Source organism: Cryptomeria japonica, chromosome 1 (genome assembly GCF_030272615.1).
Source record: "Cryptomeria japonica chromosome 1, Sugi_1.0, whole genome shotgun sequence".
In the NCBI taxonomy this organism is placed as follows: domain Eukaryota; kingdom Viridiplantae; phylum Streptophyta; class Pinopsida; order Cupressales; family Cupressaceae; genus Cryptomeria; species Cryptomeria japonica.
The window spans coordinates 483,520,435-483,545,628 of NC_081405.1; the positions used below are offsets into that span (position 1 = coordinate 483,520,435).

The 25,194-nt window shown below is 39.6% G+C and overlaps 1 protein-coding gene across 1 annotated transcript in view; it reads right to left on the reverse strand.

The window, feature by feature from the left end:
- The window catches only part of LOC131031286 (uncharacterized), a 226,410-nt gene that overhangs the window by 159,719 nt on the left and 41,497 nt on the right, over window positions 1-25,194 (reverse strand). The window contains exon 2 of the mRNA XM_057962398.2: window positions 5,578-5,647. Coding sequence (XP_057818381.2) covers window positions 5,578-5,647 — 70 coding nt within the window. The remainder of the gene's footprint in view (window positions 1-5,577; window positions 5,648-25,194) is intronic.

Sequence of the window (25,194 nt, forward strand, 5' to 3'; positions counted from 1 at the left end):
GGGCTAGGTTAGATTCAGTACATACCTCGTATAAATAGCCTTTTCTATGTCCTAGGGTTGTAGCCTTCTTGATGGAAGAGTTTTGTGGCCATACTAGAACTTTACCATTCATGAATATTATTTTGTACCCATCATCTTCAAGTGCAAATATGGAGATTAAGTTCCTCTTGATGCTAGGAACGTATAGGACTCCAGTGAGTTGAAAAGACATGCATGTCTTCAGCTTAATGGTGCAGGTACCGACGCCTTTCACTGGATGAGCAGAGTCATCACCAATGGTTACTTCCTCATCGGTTTCTTCTACCATGGAATCCAGTAATTCTCTATACTCAGTGATGTGTCTTGAAGACCCACTGTCAATGATCCAGGTGTTAGATTTATTGGATACTTGACTGGACAGAGCAGAGTAGAATACATGCTTCTCGGAGTCATATTCTTCCCTTTTAACTTTTGCAAATGTAGCTTGTTGTTTGATTCTATCTAGACATCTTGCTGCATAGTGTCCATATTGATCACACCTAAAGCACTGAATGTGAGAGTTGTCTCTTTTAGATGACTTTTTGTCATGTCGGTTCTTTCTCTTCTTGAAGTGTTTCTTCTTGTTTTTCTTGTTGAAGTTGGTATTTAAAACATGGAGATCTTCATCTATATTCTTTTGTTTGATCCCCTTCTTATTTAGCCTTGACTCTTCTTGAAGACAATCTGCTCTTAGCCTATCAAATTTTGGATATTTATCTCTTGCACTGATGCCTTGGACGAATGTCTCCCATGTACTAGGCAACCCATCTAGAGCAATGAGCGTTATCTCTTTGCTCTAGATCTCATATCCAAGCGTTGCCAGTTCATCCCTTAGGGCTGATATCCGCATAAAATATGCATTGATTGACTCCCCTTTGTTCATACTTATATGATTTATTTCTCTTTTTAGAGCCAGGGTTCTACTTGCATTATTTATTTCAAATGCACTTTCGAGTGATTTGAACATATGATAGGCAGTTTCATGTTTTGTTATTATTGGCATGATGTGATTTCTTACTCCATCGACTATGATCTTCATAGCCTTTTCATTTCCCTCGATCCATGTTGATTTGTCAAGTTCATCCTCTGGTTCTTTAGATTCAACTTTAATAAATGATTCAACCTTGTTTTCTTTTAGAATCATTTTAATTCTAAACTTCCATGCTGAGAAATTGTCGCCTCCTTCAAGTCTGTCCTCAAATCTGATAGCGTTAGCCATGGGAAATATGATGTTTATATCTTCAGTTTGAACTTCTCAAATTTGAATGCCTCAAGTTCGATCAGCATGGCTCTGATACCATGTAAATGATATTCAAATTTATGTTCAAGTCTGAATTTATATATATTATTATTTTCTTTACTAATATTTTCTGTTTCTTATGTCATAGGTTGCTGAAGATAACATTAATTATTTCGATGCATCTTCAGCACTTCATTTGCATATACTTATAGTTCTATGCTTCACCGATCAAGGCATGCCTTGATCGGTCATGTCTTTTAGACATGCCCGATCAAGACATGTCTTGATCGGTGCATAGACACCATTTCAGTTTAATATAACCACTTACCATGTGTTATGTCGATAACTATCGGTCACGTCATTTCTCTTTATCGTGTGTTATACCGATAACTATCGGTCACGTCATTTAACATGCTTATGCCAATAACTATTAATAATTGGGGCAACGTGAAGTAATATAGTTACCCGATAAATGATCGGGATAAGTCAATCATAATCAACAAATAAATGATAGGTATTAACATGCATTTTAGGATGATAACTATTATAGTTATCATATGATAGCATCAATCGATGCTATCATATGATAGCTATGGTAGTTATAATTCTGGTCTGATCACAGCATGAGTAATATTATCGATTATGCATATAAGATGATAATAACAAGTTCATTTATTTAATCATGAGGTCTATACTTATATTGTAGTTATATCAACAAGGTAGATGATTGAATGGGAGATAAATGAAGTCTCTCATTCAATCATTTATCTTACAGAAGCTACTAAGTTTCAACAATTTCATTAAGACTTTGGGAAAACATTTAATATTTCATTAAGATTGGAATTCATAATTAATTCCTTAAATGGCCCCCTTTTGATGAAGAACATGACCCTTTCTTTATGAAATAATAATAACTTATAAAAATATATATATATGTATATATCTTCAAAAAGTCACTGCTACGAACTAATCATTAAAGTCTGCTCTTGACTATAATGACTTATTCTGTTCTTTTGATTACCATGAAATGGAGTTGGCCTTGACACTACTGATGATAACCTTGTTAATTTGCTTTCATATCAATGATAAGCCGTAATGACAAACAATTCCAACAATCCTTAGAGATAATACAAGGAGCTTTCTTAATATTAACAATACTGGATGGAGTCTTGTTTGGGGACATCACACCAAGTGCCCATGTCTTTGCTTGATTTTTTGCAAATTCTCTTTTGCTTGTGAAGCGACCATCTTGGCATGCCTAGCCTACTCATTCCACCATTCACATAGTCAAAGAGTTCTTTCCACATCCTCAGTACTATCCATTAACTTTCTTGGTTCTTTTCTTGCCATAGCTTCATAAAAAAGTCTTCTCATCTGCTCATCTTTATACTTTGATGTTACATTCCCTTCTTTATCTTCTTCGATGTGATTAGATTTGACACACAATGTATCCTCCGGTTTACTGCTATTGGAAATGTTACCTTTCTCATCCATAACCATTGATCTATTAGTGGATGCCATGTACTCTTCAAGAGATGAAAGAGAATCATGAATGCTATTCTAATTTCTAGAATCACTAAACAAGTTATCCTCAATACATGATTCTTGAGATAGAGTAAAGGCAATCTCATAATCCTAATGAGTCATTGCATTGGTAATTGAAGAAGCATATGAAGTTAGAATTATTTCTTTATTTTTAGAGATGTTGGAGACTACTTTCTTGACTTGTTTTTCATGACACGCTGGCATGAGATCACACGCATTTGTTATCTTCTTATTAGCATCTTCTTCAATTGTGAAATTGGGAAAGATGATTGATTTTTCCTTCCGTTTCTCCTTTCTGAATAGCCCTTTTGTAGCTTTGAGTTTTTCTTCTACATGATTTCTATTTCCTTTAGGCAAGTACTTCATCCTTACCTCTAGGTAGTCGCTTAGAGACATATCATGTTGTAATCCTCCCTTAATCCAATCTTGTTGAAATTGATCTTGTAGATCAATCGTAGGTTCATTGCCTTCTCAGTATTATAAAATCTGCAAATTGTAACTCGAACTGAATGGATGAAGTATTGTGCTGTCTCTGATATAGCTTTGGAAATTATGCAATGGCAATCTGATCCAATCTGCAATTATGGAGTGATCTCTGCTCTTCCTAATATATCGATATGAGATATGCTATTAACCTCCTCCTTATTGATGATAGCAATGATGCTATATTGCCGTGTCTGATTTGATCTTTATAAATATGCAAGATGGTGGTGCTGTTCCTCATTTCTCCCTTGAATATATGTAACCTGGTTTGATGCCAAAAGGCTGATGCTCAATCAAGCAGATCCAATAATGGATACAAATAGAAATAAAGACAAAATCTGATGATGTCCCTTGGAATGGTTTAGATCTGCCTTATATATCTCCATATTTCTTTCATTAAGAGTTGTGACTCTTCAAAGTATTATATCTTTTCTTTAATTGCATTATTTTATCTAAACATAATCACAACTCTAACTAATCATGGCTCTTTGGTAAAATTAAGAGAGTTGCATAAACGCACTTCTTTATTACTGCTTGTTTTGGTAATCGCAGATTTAGGGAATTAAGGACCGGCTAGTCCCAACCTGATATCTCGTTGATGGGTCTTATTATCTTGTTTGAATCACTCCCTTATTTACTTGACATACTTTATGCTATCCATAATCCCTCACAACGCTAATATATTACACCATAATGAATATGCTCAACAATTATATTGGTCGGTTATCACCAACTTAATCTCCATGTGGAACTTCATTGCTTATGGTGATTGCTGACTTGGTGGGAACCGATCATAATTATGGCCGATGCTCTTACATTTGTCCTATATCACCCCTGCCTTTTACTGATGGTTGCCAATACATCTTAAACAAATCATATATGTTCCTACATGAATCGTATCACCTCCAATCATAACAGAAATTGTTGATTATATTATATCGATCAGCTACACCTTATCCGTCGCTAGGCATCTACTTAAACATATGAGATATTTGTCGATATATGAATGATCGGTTTTTGTTGCTACACATATCTTATTCGTTATCGTCATTTGTTTGCTTGCTCGGTTTTTGACAGGGCCGTCACACCCATATTTGTACAAGGTGAAATATGAGATCATGCCAGTTATAGTGATCTAAGCCGTAGATGAAGCATAGTGCAGAAAGAGGGAAGAGAAAGCTAGATGTAATGAGGGAACTGCGCCTGGTGATCAGCTGATGAACAACTGACATGAAGCATGAAGATAGATGGTGATTCCTCAACTTGAAATGATTGTAGCTATTGGAAAAGATCAGTAAAGAGTATGTTAATAGAAAGTAGTGTGCCCCCGAGATCTAACAAAGAGAAGTCATCGGATGAGATCGTGGAGTTCTGTTGGTCTCAACAATTGGAACAGTGCTTGATAGATGCAGAATTTGTGCATGTGACTGGCAGTTGCAACCTATAGTCAAACGGTTAAGTGAATTCAGACTAGCGGGAAGTGTTGAAGGCTCACAAACAGGTGTGCATAGACAAGTGGGTTGAAAGGACACTCAGCTAGAGGAGTTTGCTCAAGTTTCTCCACTCTTGAAGCATTGTGCTTGTGAAAGGCATGCCATTGGTGGGACCACACACAATCGGATCCACTTACAAAGGAACAGTCTGCACCATACGATCAAGAGGATCAATTGTTGGCAAAATTTCTGACTGGCAAAGGCCCCAGGTGCCACTGGAATTCCCACTTTGCTTGACAAATCCAACTCCAAAGGGCATCCACTTTGCAGCAAACTCACTTTAATGCAGAACAAGAATGGTGGACTAGGTACTGCTGAAAGCTACTCTGAGGCTGTTAGAAGGGAAAATGCAATAAGGCATTCTCTTTATTTGTTCGAATGGGTGCACCGAAAGTACAGAACAAATCTACTGGAGAGTAGCAAGAAATTAGAATGTTTTTCACATCTGATTTGTACAGATAATGGTGGATCTTGTTTGCCATTATCAAAGACATAATCAATATTCAACAAATAATAAGGATATTTCATAAGCATCAATTAAAATCATTCACAAACTCTATCCAAATATAGTTTTCACATGAGATACTATCTAACCAGCATGAGCCAAGATGATAACAAATCTTAAATTCATGTTGACCAAATACCCAAACATGAACATAAGAAACAGGAGATAAAAAGAGTATCTTGAATCTTCAATTCCAAGAAAAACAAACTTACATTGACATAAGTCAAATAAAACAATGAATGCATTGAAAAAAAACATCATATGTCAATAAGTACAAATAAGGAAGCGTTCACCTTATTATTTATGCATTCTTCATGAATGAAATTTTGCACTTCTTCTGTAATTGATCCTCGGCCCAATTCTCTGCAAATTCATGTAGAGATCGTAAAGATGTGAGTTTAATTGGTATGCTTCCAATTCCTTTCCTCTAAAATTCTTGCCAAGAAAATAAGAAAGATAAAAGAAGCTCCAACTCAATGCCCCAAAGAAATATATATATTTATATATGAAATGAAAATTTAGCTAAATAAGTGGTAAGTATCAGAATAAAGCTCTCAAAAACAGTGTACAAAATTCTACATTCTTTTCCAAAAATTATGAATTGCTATTATAGGCAAGGCTAGGAATCTTCATGAATTTTGAATCACAAATAATGCAGGGTGTGAAGGAAGGCCAATGCTGAGCACATCAACCACACAAGATAAGACGTAGATTACTTTGCCTATTTCCATGTTCAAATTCTATGATGATAAACTTCAAAAAAGTTCCCCCATGTGAAAATTTCTGAGAACATCATTATGTTGACAAATAGAAATAGGCTATTAAATCATCTTTTAAACTTGTACTTTGGTTTCTAGGACTTCAGCAGAAGGGTTTATTCAAGCCTTCAATGCATACAAACATAAGTCTTTATCATAATTAGTAGTTAATATTTTCCTTTTCTTTTTTAATTTATGATCACTATCCATGGACTTCATCACATGTAAAATTTTAGTTATTATAATCAGATTAATAAGAGTCAGCAAACCTTACTTTATAAAACCAAAGGCATATAACACTTCAGACCAGTCAAACAGTATGAAAATTAAGCATTGCCTTGTAGGATAAAGTATAGCTTATCCAAAATAAAGGTTGAAAATTATAAGGTTTAAACTAAAGGTATCCCCTAACAAAAAGGCTTGTGAAAACAAAAACTGGTAAAGCATCGTTAAATTCATTGGGTTAAATTCATGACAAATAAAGCTTCCAGCAGAGACCCAATGTGGCTAGGGCTGGAGATGTTTCCAATTCAAAAGGATGTCCTTTTTTATCATGAGTTTTGGGTGAATTGACCAATAACATGGCAAATGCCTCGTTATATGGAAGTGCTTCATTTTAGTGACACCTCTAAACATCCCTAAGATTATCATGGAAACAAGCTCACAAATATTAGCCACTACCATCTAGGTAAGAAAACATATATCAAATGGCCCATTCATGGGCTTTCTAGGGTTCATCTTACTCCTACCAATGGAAGGGACTCGGATAGTGTGCAGATTAAGCCGGAGCAGGGGTGGGTCAAAATTAACTTTGATGGGGCTTCGAGAGGAAACTCGGAAATATCAGGTGCAGGATGTGTGGCCTGTGATACAGAAGGGAAGGTGTTACTAAAAGGAACTCAAAGGCTGCAAGATGGTACCAATAACGAGGCGGAGGCGCAGGCAGCTTTGCTTGCAGTTGAGTTGGCTAGCAATCTTAACATTTCAAAGGAACACCTAGAAGGGGATTCTAAAATCGTTGTTGATGCAATTGCGAAGGGATCTTCTCCAAGTTGGCGGATTAATAAATTCATTTCAGTAATCTGTTCAAAGTTACACTCCTTCCAAGATTTTCATATTTCACATATTAAAAGGGTAGGGAATGGGGTGGCGGACTTACTGTACGATGTGGCATGTGAGTTGGTTCGTTTTGTCATCAGATGGTGGGGTAGTGATGATGAGGCATTATCTTGGCCAACCTAGCTCGAAGTTGTTTTATACTTTTGGTAGATGTTATCATAAATGAACCTGCATTAACTCTTTGCATTTGAAGTTGGCAAATTCACGCCAACCTAGCCTAAAAGGGCGGCGGATAGTTATGGGACTTTGCATTAATGAGGAATGTTTGTCAAGCTTCCTGTTGCTATTTGAGAGTGGCTTCATTTATAGCCTCTTCTCGAAATTTCGATTGCCCTGTAGAGTCTTCCCTAGTGCAAGTGAAGTGAATTTTTACTACGACACAAGTGCAATGGAAGCTAACTTCACCCTAAAAACCAAGAAACAAATGTGCTCGTTCCTGGGCCCTATCTCGGAGAGAAGACTGAGGAGGATGTTCTTGTCTAATGACGAACGAGTGATGACGAGTGTACAATTCATTTTGGGTGAAGACCTGGGCGTTGTGATGCATCGATACAAGATTAATATGGATGTTTATTCACTTATTCTGGCGTGGGGTTTGGACCTGGAAAATTCTGTCGAACCGGTTAGATGGGTGATGGAAGCGATTGTTCCTAAAGATTATCGTTTGGGCATGGAGTCAATTTTGGAATGGGCAGTTCCTGGGGTTGGTTTTGACAAATGTGAGGGCATTCAGAACTTCCACCATGTGGTTGAAGGGAATTACATTCCCTTTGTGAGATGGCAAGAGGATGGAGCTAAGCTCGATATAGAGAGGAGGCGAGGAGGGACTAGGAAGCCCTGAAAGTATTTGTGCAATTGATGGAAGTTGAGGTTGTGTTACAACAGGCTAGAGAGGAGGAGAGAGCGTTGGCTTGCAGGCGACTAAGGCTGAGGAAGCGAAGGGCGAGCGGGGAGCAAACCCTGGCTTTATCCCCGGGTAGCTCTTTGTGAATTGTTTTTAGCTATGTGATATACTGTTTCTGTTTGGGAGTTTATTCCTTGTTTCGTGTTTCTTGGACTATGGCATCTTCATTTTGTTTAATCCTGCTCTATATCGTCTAGAGGCAATTTTGTGCGTAGCGATACTGTAGAAAATTTTTGGGTTGGCGATCTGTAAAGATGGTTTTGGATGAGTGGTTTTGTTTGGGTTAGGTGGTTTGGTTGGTTGGTGGTTTTGCTGGAGGCTTTATGGAAGTAACTATTTCCCTCTTTTGATGTTGTACTTTCCTTTTTCTATATTAATAAAAATCTAATATTATCAATCAAAAAAAAAACATATTTCAAATTGGAAATTGAATAGATTTCTTAAAAACATTTGATGCATGCTAAGGCATGTTGTAATGTCCCCTTCTCGAGCCTTATCAGCAGAGGTGACTATTAACCTATTCCCAAGTTCTCGTAGGCTAATTGGTAATGGTAAATGGACTCCTCAATTCTTGGAGTGCACTTGTTTAGTCTTTCTTGGTTTTTGTTGATGGATTTTAGCCCAATTAGTGCTATGGATTGCAATTATGCTTTTTAAAGTGTTTTCGGACTCCTAAAGTGTTCTCCAACCTTCTTAGAGAGCACAACTAGTTTTGGTAAGTCTCCGAGTTGGCACTAGTCTTCCTCCCACTACCTCAATTTCATCTTGGCATGCTCATATTGGGTTTCTAATGTCTCGGTAGTGTATCCACACTTGGATGGGAATATTTAAATTATACACTAAAGCTCTAATATTAATGTTCTATTATTTTAGTTTAGTGTTACAATTTATAAAATTACTTTATGTCCCCCTAAAGTGGATGCCTAGGGGAAGGGGACTAACACATGAGACATTTTAATATTATGAAAAGTGTTTTAGGTGGAAAATGTATTATTTAAAATTTCAAATTGGATTATTTTCTTTCTAAATCTATAAAAGGAGGTCTTGGACTCTCATTTCAAATATGCTAAAGTTTACACATAATGAAATGTTGTCGAATTGAACCTGCAAGTTCTTCCAAGGAATGATTGAGGACAAGAACCCTTTGTTGGTTACTAGTTTCAGATCTAAAAGACAATCCCTAGCTAGCTTGGAGTGATTCTTCTCAGGAATCACCATTGTATTCATGGTATTTGAGGATTCAGAGTTTCAGAAAATGAAGATATTCAATGTTTTTTGATTACGTCTTTTGGGGTTTGCATTTGGTGAATGTTTTTAGAGTTTTTGGTAAGTTTAGCTGAGTTTAGCTGAGTTTCAGAAAAGTTTCAAGCCTGGCCGTACAGCTTGCCTAGAGGAGGTCATACACCTTAATTTGCTAGGAAAAGGTGTTGAAAAGTTCCAAAATCGTTTGAGACTTTTGTGCAAGGATTTCCTATAGCTAGCTAGCTGACTTTTTTAGGAGTATTTTTGAAGTTGTTTGCAGGTTTAATAAATTTTTGGAAAGGAGTAGATGTTGTGATGTTTTCACACATCACCCCATTGCAAATGGGGACCCCCACTTTTGCTTTCTAGGTTAGTTGTGTTAGCTTAGCCGTTGGTAGTTGTCGAGTCTTTGCTATTAGCCTTTCATTTATAAGGCGTGTAGTGGGTCTGGAGCTGATCAAGTCAGGTCTCCCTCTTTAAAATAAAAGGGGTACAACACTTCCTTTGCCCTCCAAAGCTTCCCACCTTCCTTTCCCAGCACTACCAGTGGATGCCCAAGTCCGATCACTTCCCTCTCATCTCCTCTCACTACCTCTTCATCACCACCTATCATCCATCTCCCTTCTCCTTTCCCCATTTACTATATCCCACATTCCCCATCTACCTTCAAATCCTCCATCTACCTTTCCACCTCCATCTCCTCACCTACACCTTCTATTTCCAACCTTCCACTCTGGTGTGACGTATTCACACATCGCTCCATTGCAAATGGGGACCCCTACTTTTTGCTTTTTAGGGTAGGTTTTCTTGGTTTAGTCTTTTAGGTTCTTGGCTATTAGCCTTTGCATTGGAGAGTTGTCGGAGAGATCATTAGGATAGTAGGGTCTGCTTGGGTTGAGGTGGGTCAGTAGGTGGTCCAAGTTAGGGTCTCTTTGAAAGCCTTCTCTAGGTCAGGCTTTGCTCGTGTTTCTAGGTTAGGTCTTGATTGAGTTTGAGGAAGTCCTTATATCCTGCTAGGGTGGCCCTGTCTTTAAGACCTAGGGCATTTAGTCAAGGAAGTGATGAAGAATTTGAGCACAATTGCCAAATTCGCTCTTGACCCTTCCAAAGGGACAGGAGCAAATTTCCTTAGAAACCTCTTTTGCTCCCAATCTAGACCTCAAAGCTTGCTCCTACATCTTGACTGAGTGAAGAATGACCTATTTTTGCCTTGTGAACAAGTTGGAACGAAGTGAAATGAGGAAATTGAACCTAAAACATGAATTTCGCTCCTGACCCTTCCAAAGGGTCCAGAGCGAATTTCTCTAAAAACCTCTCTTGCTTCTAGCATAGGTTAAAATCCTTGATTCCACGCCTTGAGTGAATGAAAAATGGACTTATACATGCCTTTGGAAATGAGCTAAACCAAGTGAAATGAGGAAAAGTGAAGAATTTGTGCAAAAAAGCAAATTTCGCTCCTAACCCTTCCAAAGGGTCCAGAGCGAAATTCCTAGATAGGTCCTGTCCTTCCAAAGGTACCTAAGCGAAATTGTTAAAATGCACTTTTCATTCAACATTTTGACTAGGCACTTCCTTAAGGTGATTTGTTGGTGTGTCCTAAGGTCAGAACAATGTGATTGAGGGTGAAGTTTGAGTGTTTGGATGGTATCTAAGGCAAATTCCTCAAATTCACTCCTGACTCCTCCAAAGGGTCCAGAGCGAATTTCTTTATATCTCCCTTCTTCGTCCTAATTTGCCTCATAAACCTTATCCCTATGGCGTGGTTGAGAGAGTATTGATGTGTGAAACAAATTGAAGTAATGAGAAGTGAAGGATTTGAGAATAATTGCAAATTTCGCTCCTGACCCTTCCAAAGGGTCCAAAGTGAAATTTTTCTAAGCTCCTGACCCTTCCAAAGGGTCTAAGGCGAAATTCTCCAAATGACCTAATTCCTCACTAGGGACATTGAATGATGGTCATGCATGGTAGGGAAAAGGATCAAAGATCAAGCTTAAGGCAAAACTAAGTAAGAAAGGATGAGAATTGAGCCTAATTGAGCAAATTTGCTCCTGACCCTTCTAAAGGGTCCAGAGCGAATTTCTCCATGAAGCATTACACCTTGCTCCAACCTATGAACTAACTCATTCCCAAGCATTTTTTGAAGGCGAAAGACTTGTTTTTGAAGATTAAAGGATGAGAAAGACAGTTTTGTGAAGGAAAATCAAGCAAAATGTCAATTTTGCTCCTGACCCTTCCAAAGGGTCCGGAGCGAATTCTCCTAAAAACACTTTTTTCCTCCTTGTTCAAACCAAGATCTTTGTTCCTAGGACATGGTTGAGGGAGGATGGATATATACTTGCCTTAAGAACTGAATGGAAATGAAGGCAATGATGGATTTGAGGTTAAAAGACAAAATTTCGCTCCTGACCCTTCCAAAGGGTCCAGAGCGAATTTTCATAGAATCTTCCCTTTGCTTCAAATTTGAACTAATTTCGTGCCTTGAAGCCTTAGCTAGGATGTCATCATGCCTTGGAAGCAATTGAGGGGTGAAAAGGTGGAGGATTTGGGCCTAAAATACAAATTTTGCTCCTGACCCTTCCAAAGGGTCCAAAGCGAAATCCTTAGGATAGCCTAATTTCTTGCCAAAAACATTGAAATGGACATCACTTTGAGGGTAGATGGGCTTGATAGTATGAGGGGAGGACCCAAAGGCCTAGCCTAGGAGCAAAGTTCAAAGAAATGATGAAAGGTTGAGTGCACATATAAATTTCGCTCCTGACCCTTCCAAAGGGTCCAGAGCGAAATTCCTAAAACCTCTATTTTGCTCCATGTTTGAAACTCAGAATCTTTGTTCCTATGGCGTGGTTGAGAAAGGGTTGATGTATACTTACCTTGATAAGTGAATTGAAGCAAAGGAAATAATGAATTTGAGACTAAATGCCAAATTCACTCCTAACCCTTCCAAAGGTTCCAAAGTGAATTTCATTATTGGTCTTGTCCTTGGCCAAGGTCCAAAGCGAAATCCTTCTTTTAGGCCTTTTTGGGGTCAAATCAATGATGTCTTCAAGAGAGAGGGATTGAAAGGTCAAGTCTAAGACAAGGCTAAGTGAAAAGGAGTATGAATTGAGCCTAGAGGATCAAATTCGCTCTTGACCCTTCAAAAGGTACAAGAGCGAATTCTTTCAAAATCTACATCTCACCTCCAGTTTGGGTAGAATCCTTGGTTCAAGAACTTTGCATAAGGAAGAATGACCTCATCCAAGCCTTAAGGACCTATAATCATGGTTTGAGCTAGTACAAATGAGTAAACTTGATGAATTTGAACACAAATGTCAAATTTCGCTCCTGACCCTCTCTAAGGTACAAAAGCGAATTTCTTCTAAAAGTGTGAATTTTCCTCCTAGCTTCAAGGGAAATTGATTCAAATATCTTCTTATTGATGATTTAAGGTAAGAAATGTCATGTTAGAATGAATATATCATGTATTCTTAATCATCTTTTGTTTTGTAGGTCAACAAAATTAAGATGGAGGAAGATCAGACCAGGACAAGGGCAACCTATTCCATCTCCGTCATCATTAAAGATGCCTCATGCATGGAGGAGGACTCAAAGTGCTTCAAAGTTGGAGGACTTCAAGTGTTCAAGGAGTTGCAAATAGTAAAGCTAACCATCCTCAAAGACCTCATTCTACCACATGGAGAAAATCACAAAATGGTGGAGAAGAAAGATCTTACAAACATCTCAAGGCAAGATGAGCTAGTAGAGAAGGTGACTTGGCCATGACTTCCTATCACCATTATGCAAAATCAAGGACAGAAGAGGCCTCATCAAACACAGGGGAGTCAAGGAGAGTGTTGACGTGTCTGAAATCGCATTGCTGCAAACTCCATACGGCCAACGCAGAATAGAATAGCCGACTGATTATCCTACTCTCTCTTGAGATAAGGAAGTCTCTAATGCTGTTTTCTAAGTTTGATCAAAGGAGACTACCTCAAGGTTTCTTTTGTCAGGTCTTGACTGCGGGATCTCTCAGTGGCTTGATGTGTTTATGCTGGAAACACAAGGGGGACTTACGTTTAACTGGCAACAAGCTAGTTTGCTGTGATTCTCGAATTATGCAATAAAGAGCAAAAGGAAAGGGTTAGGAGATCTAAAACTAACAACACGGGTATGCGGGTAGACGGATTCAACATAACCAATTCCTGCTTGGCCAGAATAGCTCACAACCTTGCAGGAACGGTGCAATCTTCAAAGGAACTTGGAAGATTTTCAGATTGGAGACGCACGGCTAAGCACCCAATTCTGGCGCAGCTCGGACGGACACCTGCAATTGAACTAAGCACAATCGAAGGCTCAAGTTAACCACACAAAAGGATACACAATCAGCAAATCCTCAGTGGTATGAGCCCGAATCTATCAAATACCTGCACACCTAAAACATAAAGATCTATCTAAAATGTTGAAAGAAACCATGCGAACAGGATGAAAACAAGACAATAAACACCAAATCAATGTTTATATATTGATCTCATCTGCCTATTACAACAATTTCTGTAGCATCTCTATGCTACTGCTAAGATCTAACCTATTCTAACTCTAAAATCTAACTATCTAGCAATTTCTAACAATCTCTAACAATCTAACTATCTAACTATCTAACTATCTAACTATCTAACTATCTAACCCTTTACAGAAGAAAGGCCTCTGCCTTTTATAGATATTACAATTTTGAATCAGAGGCCAGGATGGACTGCATCCAAGGGCCCTGATCTGTCTTCCAGAAGCTGGCAGCCTTGACCCATGCCTAATTAATTCTCAGTTATCCAACCAACAAATATCTCAACTAGCAACCACTTTTGGCTTTAATTCAAGTCTATCTGGTCTTCTTGGTGGTTGGGAATAGTTATCCACAAAAATATCTTGCACGGGACCCATAGGCAGTTTACAATAAAGTAGTTTCAGCTTTTTAGGAATTGAATTCCTTGAATTAAATCCATCTGTGTCTCCTTTTCTCGAGAATGCATAGACTGAGTGTTCTTTTGCTTTTTTGCCTTCAATTTCGCCGATGGACTTCATCTATGTTCAATGGCACAGTTCCCAATGCTCGGTTGCTCTTGCGCTCCTGCATCTTTCTTTTTCAATCTTTAGCGCCTGGCCTTGAATTGCGACCCTTCCTCGGTTTGCGCTTTCAGGTCTTTCTCCTGGTTCTTCGATGACGTCCTGCGATCAACCAATTTCACTTAATTAAATTAATTTGAAAAAATTAAATAATTTAATTTTAACAAACATTAATTCAATTACAACGTCTGGCTTGAGAAGCTCTTTGCGAGATGTATCTTGAAAATGCTTCTCCTTCTCTTCGATTGTGAAATCTGATCCTTGGTCTTGATGGTGTTCGGGCGATTTACTTCTACGCGTTTTTACCTTTCGAGTCCTGGACGTTTTGAAATCTTCTTATGGCGCGATTCGGAGATTTGGAGAACTTCTGCAAATTTTAAAATCATAACACTCATGCTTTTCTGGTGAATTTTGGAGAACTTAGACATTTTGAACTGGAGATATTTTCGGAACATGGGGAGTTTATGCAAACTGAAGGGTAATTTTCGGACCTTGAACACTTCTGCAAATTAAAGACAACTTCGGATCCTTTGTAAGATTTTGCAAACTCGGAGCATTGAACGTTTTTTGCAAGTTTTCAAAACCTTTCACTTTTGGCTCATGGGTCCGATTTTGAAGACTTAAGGCGAATTTCGGACCTTGCCATCCTTTTGCAAATTTCGGAGCTTACAGGCGTTTTACAAATTTCTGAGTTTTTAAATTTCGGAGCTGGGGTCCGAAAATGGGTGTCCAAGGCAAACTTCGGATCTAGAGGAGCTTTGTAGGATTTCGCACCTTTATACCTTTTTTTCGATTTCGCCCCATGGTCCGAAAATGGACACTTTAAACGATTTTCGGGGCTTGAAGCGCTATCGTCAGTTTTCGGACCTAGTGCGTCCTTTTTTATTTCGCGTTTTTAAACCCAGGGGTCCGAAAATGGGTATTTCGGGTTTTCGGACCTGAAGCGTCCGTTTTTTAAAACTTTTCGCCCTGTTCAAAAACCTCGGACCTGAGGTCCGAAAATAAGGTTTTAAGTGATTTCGGGGGGCGGAGGCGTTTTGCGTTTTAAACTTCGGACCTGGGGCGTGTTTTAAACATTTCGCGATTCACTTTAAACGCAGGGGTCCGAAAAGAACTTAAGTGACTTTTCGGAGCAAAGCACTATCTTGAATTAAAACGTTTCACGATTTAAACTTCGGACCTGGGGTCCGAAAATCGGACTTAAGTGATTTTCGAACTTTCGGACCTCATGCGTCCGATTTAAACTTTTCGCCATATTGTCATATTTAGAAATTTCGGCCCCAGGGTCCGAAAATGGACACTTAAAGTGAATTTCGGACCTTGAAACACTTTTAACTTTTTCAACTTTTGGCTGCTGGGTCCGAAATTGAGCATATGGAATATAACATTTAAGTATAAGTGACATTTCCATATGTCTTTCTCCTTTCTTATACTTTAAGTTATATTCCATATATACTTTCAGGATGTTTGAGAGTGGTTTCAAACCTCCAAGAGTTATATTGCAAATTCTAGTTTTTGGAGGTTTCCTCAGTTTTCAGAGTTAGCCAAATTTCAGGATCAGGGAATTCCAGACTTAGCCAAATTTCAGGATCAGGACAGAAAGGCACAAACTGGGGGTCCCTGTCCAAGACGGGGATGGGTGTGCGATTCGCACAACAAATGGCGACTCGGCTGGGAAATGTTCCTGAACATTTCAAGGATGACTATCCGGATCGAACCCGAGAATCTCCGATATATACCCCACAAAACAACCCAAATGACAGAAGACAGATTCAAAGTAAAAATGAGGTTGCAAACTGAATCAAGTCACCAATCTTTGAAAAATCGAGTGTGTGCAGTGAAGTTCATTTAAGCCTAAAGAAGGTTGAGATATCATTGTTTAGTTAATGCAAGTTACGTAGAGCGACTCTAACTCCAAAAGCAACCTGGATAGAGCCCCGCTGCCAGCAAGCGTCTATAGCCCCGACGGAGTTATCGCCTGTAAGCTCACAGAGATTGCTCTGTTTCCGATAAATTTTCTTTTTGAAAACCGGCAGAGGTGTCTGGATTCCCAAAGCCAAGCAATTTGATCTTTCTTTGCTTTTCAATTTCTTTTCTTTTGATTTTTCTCTTTTATTTCATTTTTTCACCTTGGCTGGTAAGCAGTAAAGCCTACGTGGGATTGAGCGTTACAGTGGTCGCTGAAGTAGAGCTTCAGAATTTTTTCACTTGCAGTGACCTCCCTTTGATAAAACGACAAACTCAAGCGTTTTAAGCGTTTAAAAGTGCAGTGATCACAACGTTGGCGACAAGACGCAGTAAGCAACTAAATTTTTAGACTGACTAAGCCTTGAACCAAAATGGACTGACTACGGGGGCAACCATCAATTAGGCGCTCTACCAAAGTCGGCATCCAAGAAATGAGCCGGAAAAAACTTCCGGACTTCGTACACCAGAGCTGGGAAAAGCAAACAAACCCCTTCAAAAACTGACAGGGAGACAACCCCTTCCGAAAGGACACCTACACTACGGAAAGCAAACTAAACTAAAGCAGAAAACAGGGAAATCTAAGCTAGAACAGAAAACAAACTATTCACAAAACAAGAAACGAAAACCTAGACTAACTATGTACAAGAAAAGACCGATTGCACAAAAAGGGTGGACTATATGCATGTGTTCCCGACCCATGACGATTTCTCAGTATATGCAGCAGTAACAGGGCAGTGGGAACAGTTCTCAGTTTGGCTGGTTTGTCTTTATACTCTGAAAAGAAAATTTTCAGTTGGCCACTCTCAGGTTTAACCAGGACATCGGGCAAAATTATTAGCTGAGGGAGTTCATTAGGTCCGTGGTTAATCCATTTACAAGTTGTTTTTCCAGAATATTCAAAATTGAACGGAAAATTTTCAGAATTAACAGCAAGAGGGAAAGAAACAACCTGGCGGGTTTCCGAGTCATGCAGAGTTTTGTACGGTGGGTTGTGCGGCGGGAAGGCTTCAGCAGCTGTATCAGGAGGTCGCCATTGGTGGTGCAGCATCTCGATAGCGTCCAAAGTGTGCAAATCAGCATCAGATTTTTCATTAGGTGGCGTAGGCTGATAGTTGATCTCAAAACCGAACTCGAACTCAGGAAAGAGAGGCGCATCGTCTGCTGGTGTATCTTCATATTTTGTGAATAATGCAGCCTTAGGCACCTCTGCCAGCACGCCTTCAAACAGCAGGGATTGTTCAATTAATTGGCCCTCAAAAACATCCTCGACGGACTCCTGGACTGCATCGCCCATTTGTGGGGCTGCTGCAAACTGTTCTTCAACCTGTGGCTGATCCACAAAGCTCCCTTGATCGTCCTCTTGAACACTGTTCTCATCAGTTGCAGGGATAACAAATTCATTTGCTGCCTTGGTCTGATTGACCGATCCATCTTGCTTAGCAATTGGCAACTCCATCCTTTCATCATCGGGGAGTGCGGCGCTGCATGGATTTTGCATTCGTCTATACTCGTCTGTAGCAAGGTAGGCACTCCACACTTTGCTGGTGATGCTCTCCTCTGGTTCTTCCGGTAGTCCAAACTGAGCTTTAACTTGACTGATTGCTTCTATGCATAGCGAGCAGGTGAACTCTAAATGTGGGGTGCGGTGAATTCTGCACCACCAAGGTGACAACACGTTCTCCAAGCATAACTCCTCTTCGAGACCAAACTGATTCTCAATCAAATTCTTGAACCTTGTAAATTCTTCGATGCTGGACGGAGGACTGGGGATATCCGGCTGTACAGTCGCCTCTGGTTTGGGGACATCCCAAAAGAATATCTGCCCCTGTAATGCGAGCTTGACCCTTGACAAAAATGTCAAGCAATTCAGTTCATCGTGCGCTGTGGTGTCATGAATTCTGCAGTGAGCTGAAGATGCAAATTCGGACAGCCGCCTGGGATATAGCTGCAGACTCAGCTCTTGCTGGATTTGAAAAATTTCGGACTGCAAACAGCCTTCATGAAGCGACTTGCTCAACATACTGACTCAGAAATATTTTTGGTATTTTCTGGTTTTCTGATTTTTTGGCTTTTTTGGTTTAACAGGGATCTTGCATATCCCGAATATAGCATTTAAAAGGTCGATTAGACTCAACTTGCTGAAAAGAACTGTTAAGGCGCCCTCCCCAATTTTGTTGCGTGCGGAGGGTAAAAGCTATAAAGTTACTCCTTGAAAATGCAGGCTGATATGATGCGGATTTGGCTGTTTAGACATTCATCATAGCCCCTCCCTCTAGCGCCAATTCTGTTGCGTGCGCGAAGGAGGGACAAAAGTCTTGGATAACTCTTTACGGATATGATTATCTTGATTTTGGCAGTTCAAACAATCATGCATTTACTGCGGTCGCCCTCCTTCTAGCGCCAATTCTGTTGACGTGTCTGAAATCGCATTGCTGCAAACTCCATACGGCCAACGCAGAATAGAATAGCCGACTGATTATCCTACTCTCTCTTGAGATAAGGAAGTCTCTAATGCTGTTTTCTAAGTTTGATCAAAGGAGACTACCTCAAGGTTTCTTTTGTCAGGTCTTGACTGCGGGATCTCTCAGTGGCTTGATGTGTTTATGCTGGAAACACAAGGGGGACTTACGTTTAACTGGCAACAAGCTAGTTTGCTGTGATTCTCGAATTATGCAATAAAGAGCAAAAGGAAAGGGTTAGGAGATCTAAAACTAACAACACGGGTATGCGGGTAGACGGATTCAACATAACCAATTCCTGCTTGGCCAGAATAGCTCACAACCTTGCAGGAACGGTGCAATCTTCAAAGGAACTTGGAAGATTTTCAGATTGGAGACGCACGGCTAAGCACCCAATTCTGGCGCAGCTCGGACGGACACCTGCAATTGAACTAAGCACAATCGAAGGCTCAAGTTAACCACACAAAAGGATACACAATCAGCAGATCCTCAGTGGTATGAGCCCGAATCTATCAAATACCTGCACACCTAAAACATAAAGATCTATCTAAAATGCTGAAAGAAACCATGCGAACAGGATGAAAACAAGACAATAAACACCAAATCAATGTTTATATATTGATCTCATCTGCCTATTACAACAATTTCTGTAGCATCTCTATGCTACTGCTAAGATCTAACCTATTCTAACTCTAAAATCTAACTATCTAGCAATTTCTAACAATCTCTAACAATCTAACTATCTAACTATCTAACTATCTAACTATCTAACTATCTAACCCTTTACAGAAGAAAGGCCTCTGCCTTTTATAGATATTACAATTTTGAATCAGAGGCCAGGATGGACTGCATCCAAGGGCCCTGATCTGTCTTCCAGAAGCTGGCAGCCTTGACCCATGCCTAATTAATTCTCAGTTATCCAACCAACAAATATCTCAACTAGCAACCACTTTTGGCTTTAATTCAAGTCTATCTGGTCTTCTTGGTGGTTGGGAATAGTTATCCACAAAAATATCTTGCACGGGACCCATAGGCAGTTTACAATAAAGTAGTTTCAGCTTTTTAGGAATTGAATTCCTTGAATTAAATCCATCTATGTCTCCTTTTCTCGGGAATGCATAGACTGAGTGTTCTTTTGCTTTTTTGCCTTCAATTTCGCCGATGGACTTCATCTATGTTCAATGGCACGGTTCCCAATGCTCGGTTGCTCTTGCGCTCCTGCATCTTTCTTTTTCAATCTTTAGCGCCTGGCCTTGAATTGCGACCCTTCCTCGGTTTGCGCTTTCAGGTCTTTCTCCTGGTTCTTCGATGACGTCCTGCGATCAACCAATTTCACTTAATTAAATTAATTTGAAAAAATTAAATAATTTAATTTTAACAAACATTAATTCAATTACAACGTCTGGCTTGAGAAGCTCTTTGCGAGATGTATCTTGAAAATGCTTCTCCTTCTCTTCGATTGTGAAATCTAATCCTTGGTCTTGATGGTGTTCAGGCGATTTACTTCTACGCGTTTTTACCTTTCGAGTCCTGGACGTTTTGAAATCTTCTTATGGCGCGATTCGGAGATTTGGAGAACTTCTGCAAATTTTAAAATCATAACACTCATGCTTTTCTGGTGAATTTTGGAGAACTTAGACATTTTGAACTGGAGATATTTTCGGAACATGGGGAGTTTATGCAAACTGAAGGGTAATTTTCGGACCTTGAACACTTCTGCAAATTAAAGACAACTTCGGATCCTTTGTAAGATTTTGCAAACTCGGAGCATTGAACGTTTTTTGCAAGTTTTCAAAACCTTTCACTTTTGGCTCATGGGTCCGATTTTGAAGACTTAAGGCGAATTTCGGACCTTGCCATCCTTTTGCAAATTTCGGAGCTTACAGGCGTTTTACAAATTTCTGAGTTTTTAAATTTCGGGGCTGGGGTCCGAAAATGGGTGTCCAAGGCAAACTTCGGATCTAGAGGAGCTTTGTAGGATTTCGCACCTTTATACCTTTTTTTCGATTTCGCCCCATGGTCCGAAAATGGACACTTTAAACGATTTTCGGGGCTTGAAGCGCTATCGTCAGTTTTCGGACCTAGTGCGTCCTTTTTTATTTCGCGTTTTTAAACCCAGGGGTCCGAAAATGGGTATTTCGGGTTTTCGGACCTGAAGCGTCCGTTTTTTAAAACTTTTCGCCCTGTTCAAAAACCTCGGACCTGAGGTCCGAAAATAAGGTTTTAAGTGATTTCGGGGGGCGGAGGCGTTTTGCGTTTTAAACTTCGGACCTGGGGCGTGTTTTAAACATTTCGCGATTCACTTTAAACGCAGGGGTCCGAAAAGAACTTAAGTGACTTTTCGGAGCAAAGCACTATCTTGTTTTAAAACGTTTCACGATTTAAACTTCGGACCTGGGGTCCGAAAATCAGACTTAAGTGATTTTCGAACTTTCGGACCTCATGCGTCCGATTTAAACTTTTCGCCATATTGTCATATTTAGAAATTTCGGCCCCAGGGTCCGAAAATGGACACTTAAAGTGAATTTCAGACCTTGAAACACTTTTAACTTTTTCAACTTTTGGCTGCTGGGTCCGAAATTGAGCATATGGAATATAACATTTAAGTATAAGAAACTTATACTTTAAGTTATATTCCATATATACTTTCAGGATGTTTGAGAGTGGTTTCAAACCTCCAAGAGTTATATTGCAAATTCTAGTTTTTGGAGGTTTCCTCAGTTTTCAGAGTTAGCCAAATTTCAGGATCAGGGAATTCCAGACTTAGCCAAATTTCAGGATCAGGACAGAAAGGCACAAACTGGGGGTCCCTGTCCAAGACGGGGATGGGTGTGCGATTCGCACAACAGAGAGGTACATCATTCATCAAATACATCAAGGACAAAGGAAGATCAATCAAGGTCAGTGAAAGGGTACGTTGAAGAAGCAGATAGTTTCAGAAGAGTTAATCAAAGTTAGCTTCTCATCATCATCACAATGAATATCAAGAAATACAAAGTTCCTTGACCAAGCACAAATGCAAGACAAGGTGGCATCCTAGTCATTGTTCCTCCAATCAGAAGGCTCCACCTCAGCATGTCCAGATTCAATGTACCTGACTCACCACTGATGACACAAACTTTGAGGCACCTACCCCTGCTTCCTATTGGTTCTCAAATTTTGAATGTAATTTTATCATTGGCTAAAGGAGTTTGTTGTAACAAACCCTAATTAGGGTTTTCATCTTGTAATCCTAGCCATTGATTGTAAATCAATCAAAGCCATTGAAATGTAAAGAGCTCTCTATATAAAGCTCTGACTCTTCATTTGTAAAGGTTAATAGTTGGTTAATACCTAAGAATTAGTAGCTAGAATAGTGAATAGAATAGCAATTAGATTAGATTAGGAAGAGAAGGTAAGGAATTGTTGCCTTGATTGTAAATGAACTCCATTTTTCATTGAAGTTATGGTGAAATGTGTCATTTCTTTGCAATATGCATGGTCTCTTGTTGAATCTTCATTTTAGATGATGGTTAATTAGATTGAATTAAGGAATTTATTGAATGCACTCGCATGGAATCCGCCTAGTCCAAACCACTAGCCTCTTACTGACTGTAAGTGCGCCCTGTGTGGTCAACTGGCATAGAATGAGCTTAATCTCGAGTCGTTACACGTCTATTGTTAATGCATTAACTTGAATGGTGATCAGTGTCTGATGGTGTAATGATTTGAATATATTCAAAGCATCCCTTAGAAGATTGCACTGAGTTGGTGTCAGATTGTTCAACCTGATGATGAGACCCAACCCAGTAGGACTCCACCTAGTTGTTCATCTATCTTCTCGCATTTTTGGTCTTAGAGTAGAGTTTCTGAGCCCTCAACCTTTTGCTATTTCTTTATTCTCCCTGGTGAGTAGATAGAACTTGAGTTCCAGCAAATCAGACGCTCAGGCATTCGAATGTAAGTCCCCTCTTAATTCCAGCATAATCACATCAGACCAAATTGAGCTTATCCACACTTAGAGACCCTACATACAAGAACCTTGGAGTTATCTCGATTGATCCTTAGGCGAAATCTTCAGCATTCAGGGAAATTTTGTTCAAGAGAGGATAAGATACTTGAGGTATTTTTTTTTGTGTTCACATGTGCATGAAAAACACATCAACACACTCCCATCTCCTTCCAATTCCTAACCTCCCTTCCTTAAACCTCATATCTTCTATTTACCCTACCTTCCTCTAACCTTCACCCCCACTTCCTACCTTTCTTCCACCTCTCATACCCTCCATTCCCTACATTTTCTAACCTATACCTCCTACATTTTACCCCTTTATTCCTCTAAGCTTACCCATCCACTACCCACACTCCCATACCACCCTACCCCTTACCCCTATCCTATCGTATCCTAACCCACCTTCCATTCCCTACATTTTCTAACCTAGCCCACACCCCCTTACCCTTTCACTACCCCTTATACCTCCCTTTCCACTTTACTTCCCATATATCCTAACTCCCTTCAATACCCCTTATACCTCCAACATCCTCCATCCACCTTACACCACAGTATGTCCTACCCTTCCCTACATCCCCTGCATCCATATCCCTTATGTCTCCCTTTCCCCCAACATCCTCTACTTCCCTTTCACGCGTGGCCTTTCTTTACCACATTTCTTCATCCATCCTTGCCTTATCATTGCTTGGGCCCCACCAAACTCTAAGATGGAGAAAAAAAAAATTTAAGGCATTTTTTGTCAAAAAAAAAAAAGTTTCAAAAAAAAGAAAAGGGAGAGTGTTGTGAGGTATTCACACATCGCCTCATTCAAAATGGGGACCCCCACTTTTTGCTTTCTAGGTTGTCTTAGAGTCTTTGCTATTAATCTCTGCATTGAAGGAATAGAGTTTCTCAAGTAGCTAGAGGGTCATCATGTCAGGTTGGTCTCCTGAGTGGAGTGAAGTAAGTCATCAAGCATGTTGCAAGAATGATTTATGGGTGAACGACTTGAGGCTTGAACAAATTGAGCAAAGTCAAGTGAAAGGACTAAGTCAAGAGTCTTTCCTAAGGATTCATACCTTGCTCCCTCACTGGAGCGAAATTTGCCTAAGTACCTTGACCCCGTACCTTGCTAAGGACATAGACTCACATACCTTCTGAAGGATCCAGAGCGAAATTGCCATGTACCTTGCAAAGGTCCTAGAGTGAAAATCTTTACAAGGACGTGTACCTTCCAAAGGTCCTAGAGCGAATTTTGCTTCAAGTCATGTACCTTGCTAAGGTCCTAGGGCGAATGTCCTTGTCAAGGATCCAAAGCGAATTTTGAAGTGATGTCCTTGGAAAGGTCCTAGAGCGAATGTCCTTGGAAAGGTCTTAGAGCGAACTTTGTCCAAAATCAAGTATGTACCTTGCCAAGGGTCAAGAGCGAATTTGGAGAGATCATGTACCTCTTTCAAGATTGAGAGAGAACTTTGTCATGTACCTTCTAAACGATCAAGAGCGAAATTCTCTTCACCAAGTGATGTCCTTCCAAAGGTCATAGAGCGAATTTCAAGCCATGTTCTTGGAGAGGTCCTAGAGCGAATTTCAAGACATGTCCTTGAAGAGGTCCTAGAGCGAATTTCAAATCATGTCCTTCTAAAGGACATAGAGCGAACTTTTTCACCTTGACCTTGTCATTGCTAAGGACATAGAGCGAACTTTTTCACCTTGACCTTGTCCTTCCAAAGGACATAGAGCGAACTTTTTCACCTTGACCTTGTCCTTCCAAAGGACATAGAGCGAACTTTTTCACCTTAACCTTGTCCTTGGAAAGGAACAAGAGCGAAAATTTTCCAAGACATGTCCTTCAAAGGGTCCTAGAGTGAAAAGCACTCCAAGACATTTCCTTCCAAAGGGCCTAGAGTGAATTTATCAAAGACAAGCATTTTGGCGCCAAGATTAATTCAAAATTCAAATTGCAAAGGAGATGAAGAAAGTTTGTGTTGAGTCGGCCAGCATGAGGAAGGCAATTTATTATTTTGTGTTGACTTGCTTTGACAAAATAATAAATTCAAATGATAGATAGCATTCTTTACACAATCTGACTCTCTAGAAAATCATATCACCTAATCACATGATATGAAGTATCACCTAATCACGTGATACAAATGTTCATCACGTCAATCTTGTGATGACAGGATATCACCTAGGCATGTGATATCAGTATTGCCTAAACACGCAATACTTAAGGATAATCATATGAGAAAGATTAAATTCTCATCTTATCCAAGTTGTGATATGTGCACTAACACCTTATACAAATGTTTTACCACAACACAATCATGGCACATCCATGACACACCAAAGATCCAACATGATAACTGGTTTGGACATCATAAGATTGTCACCTT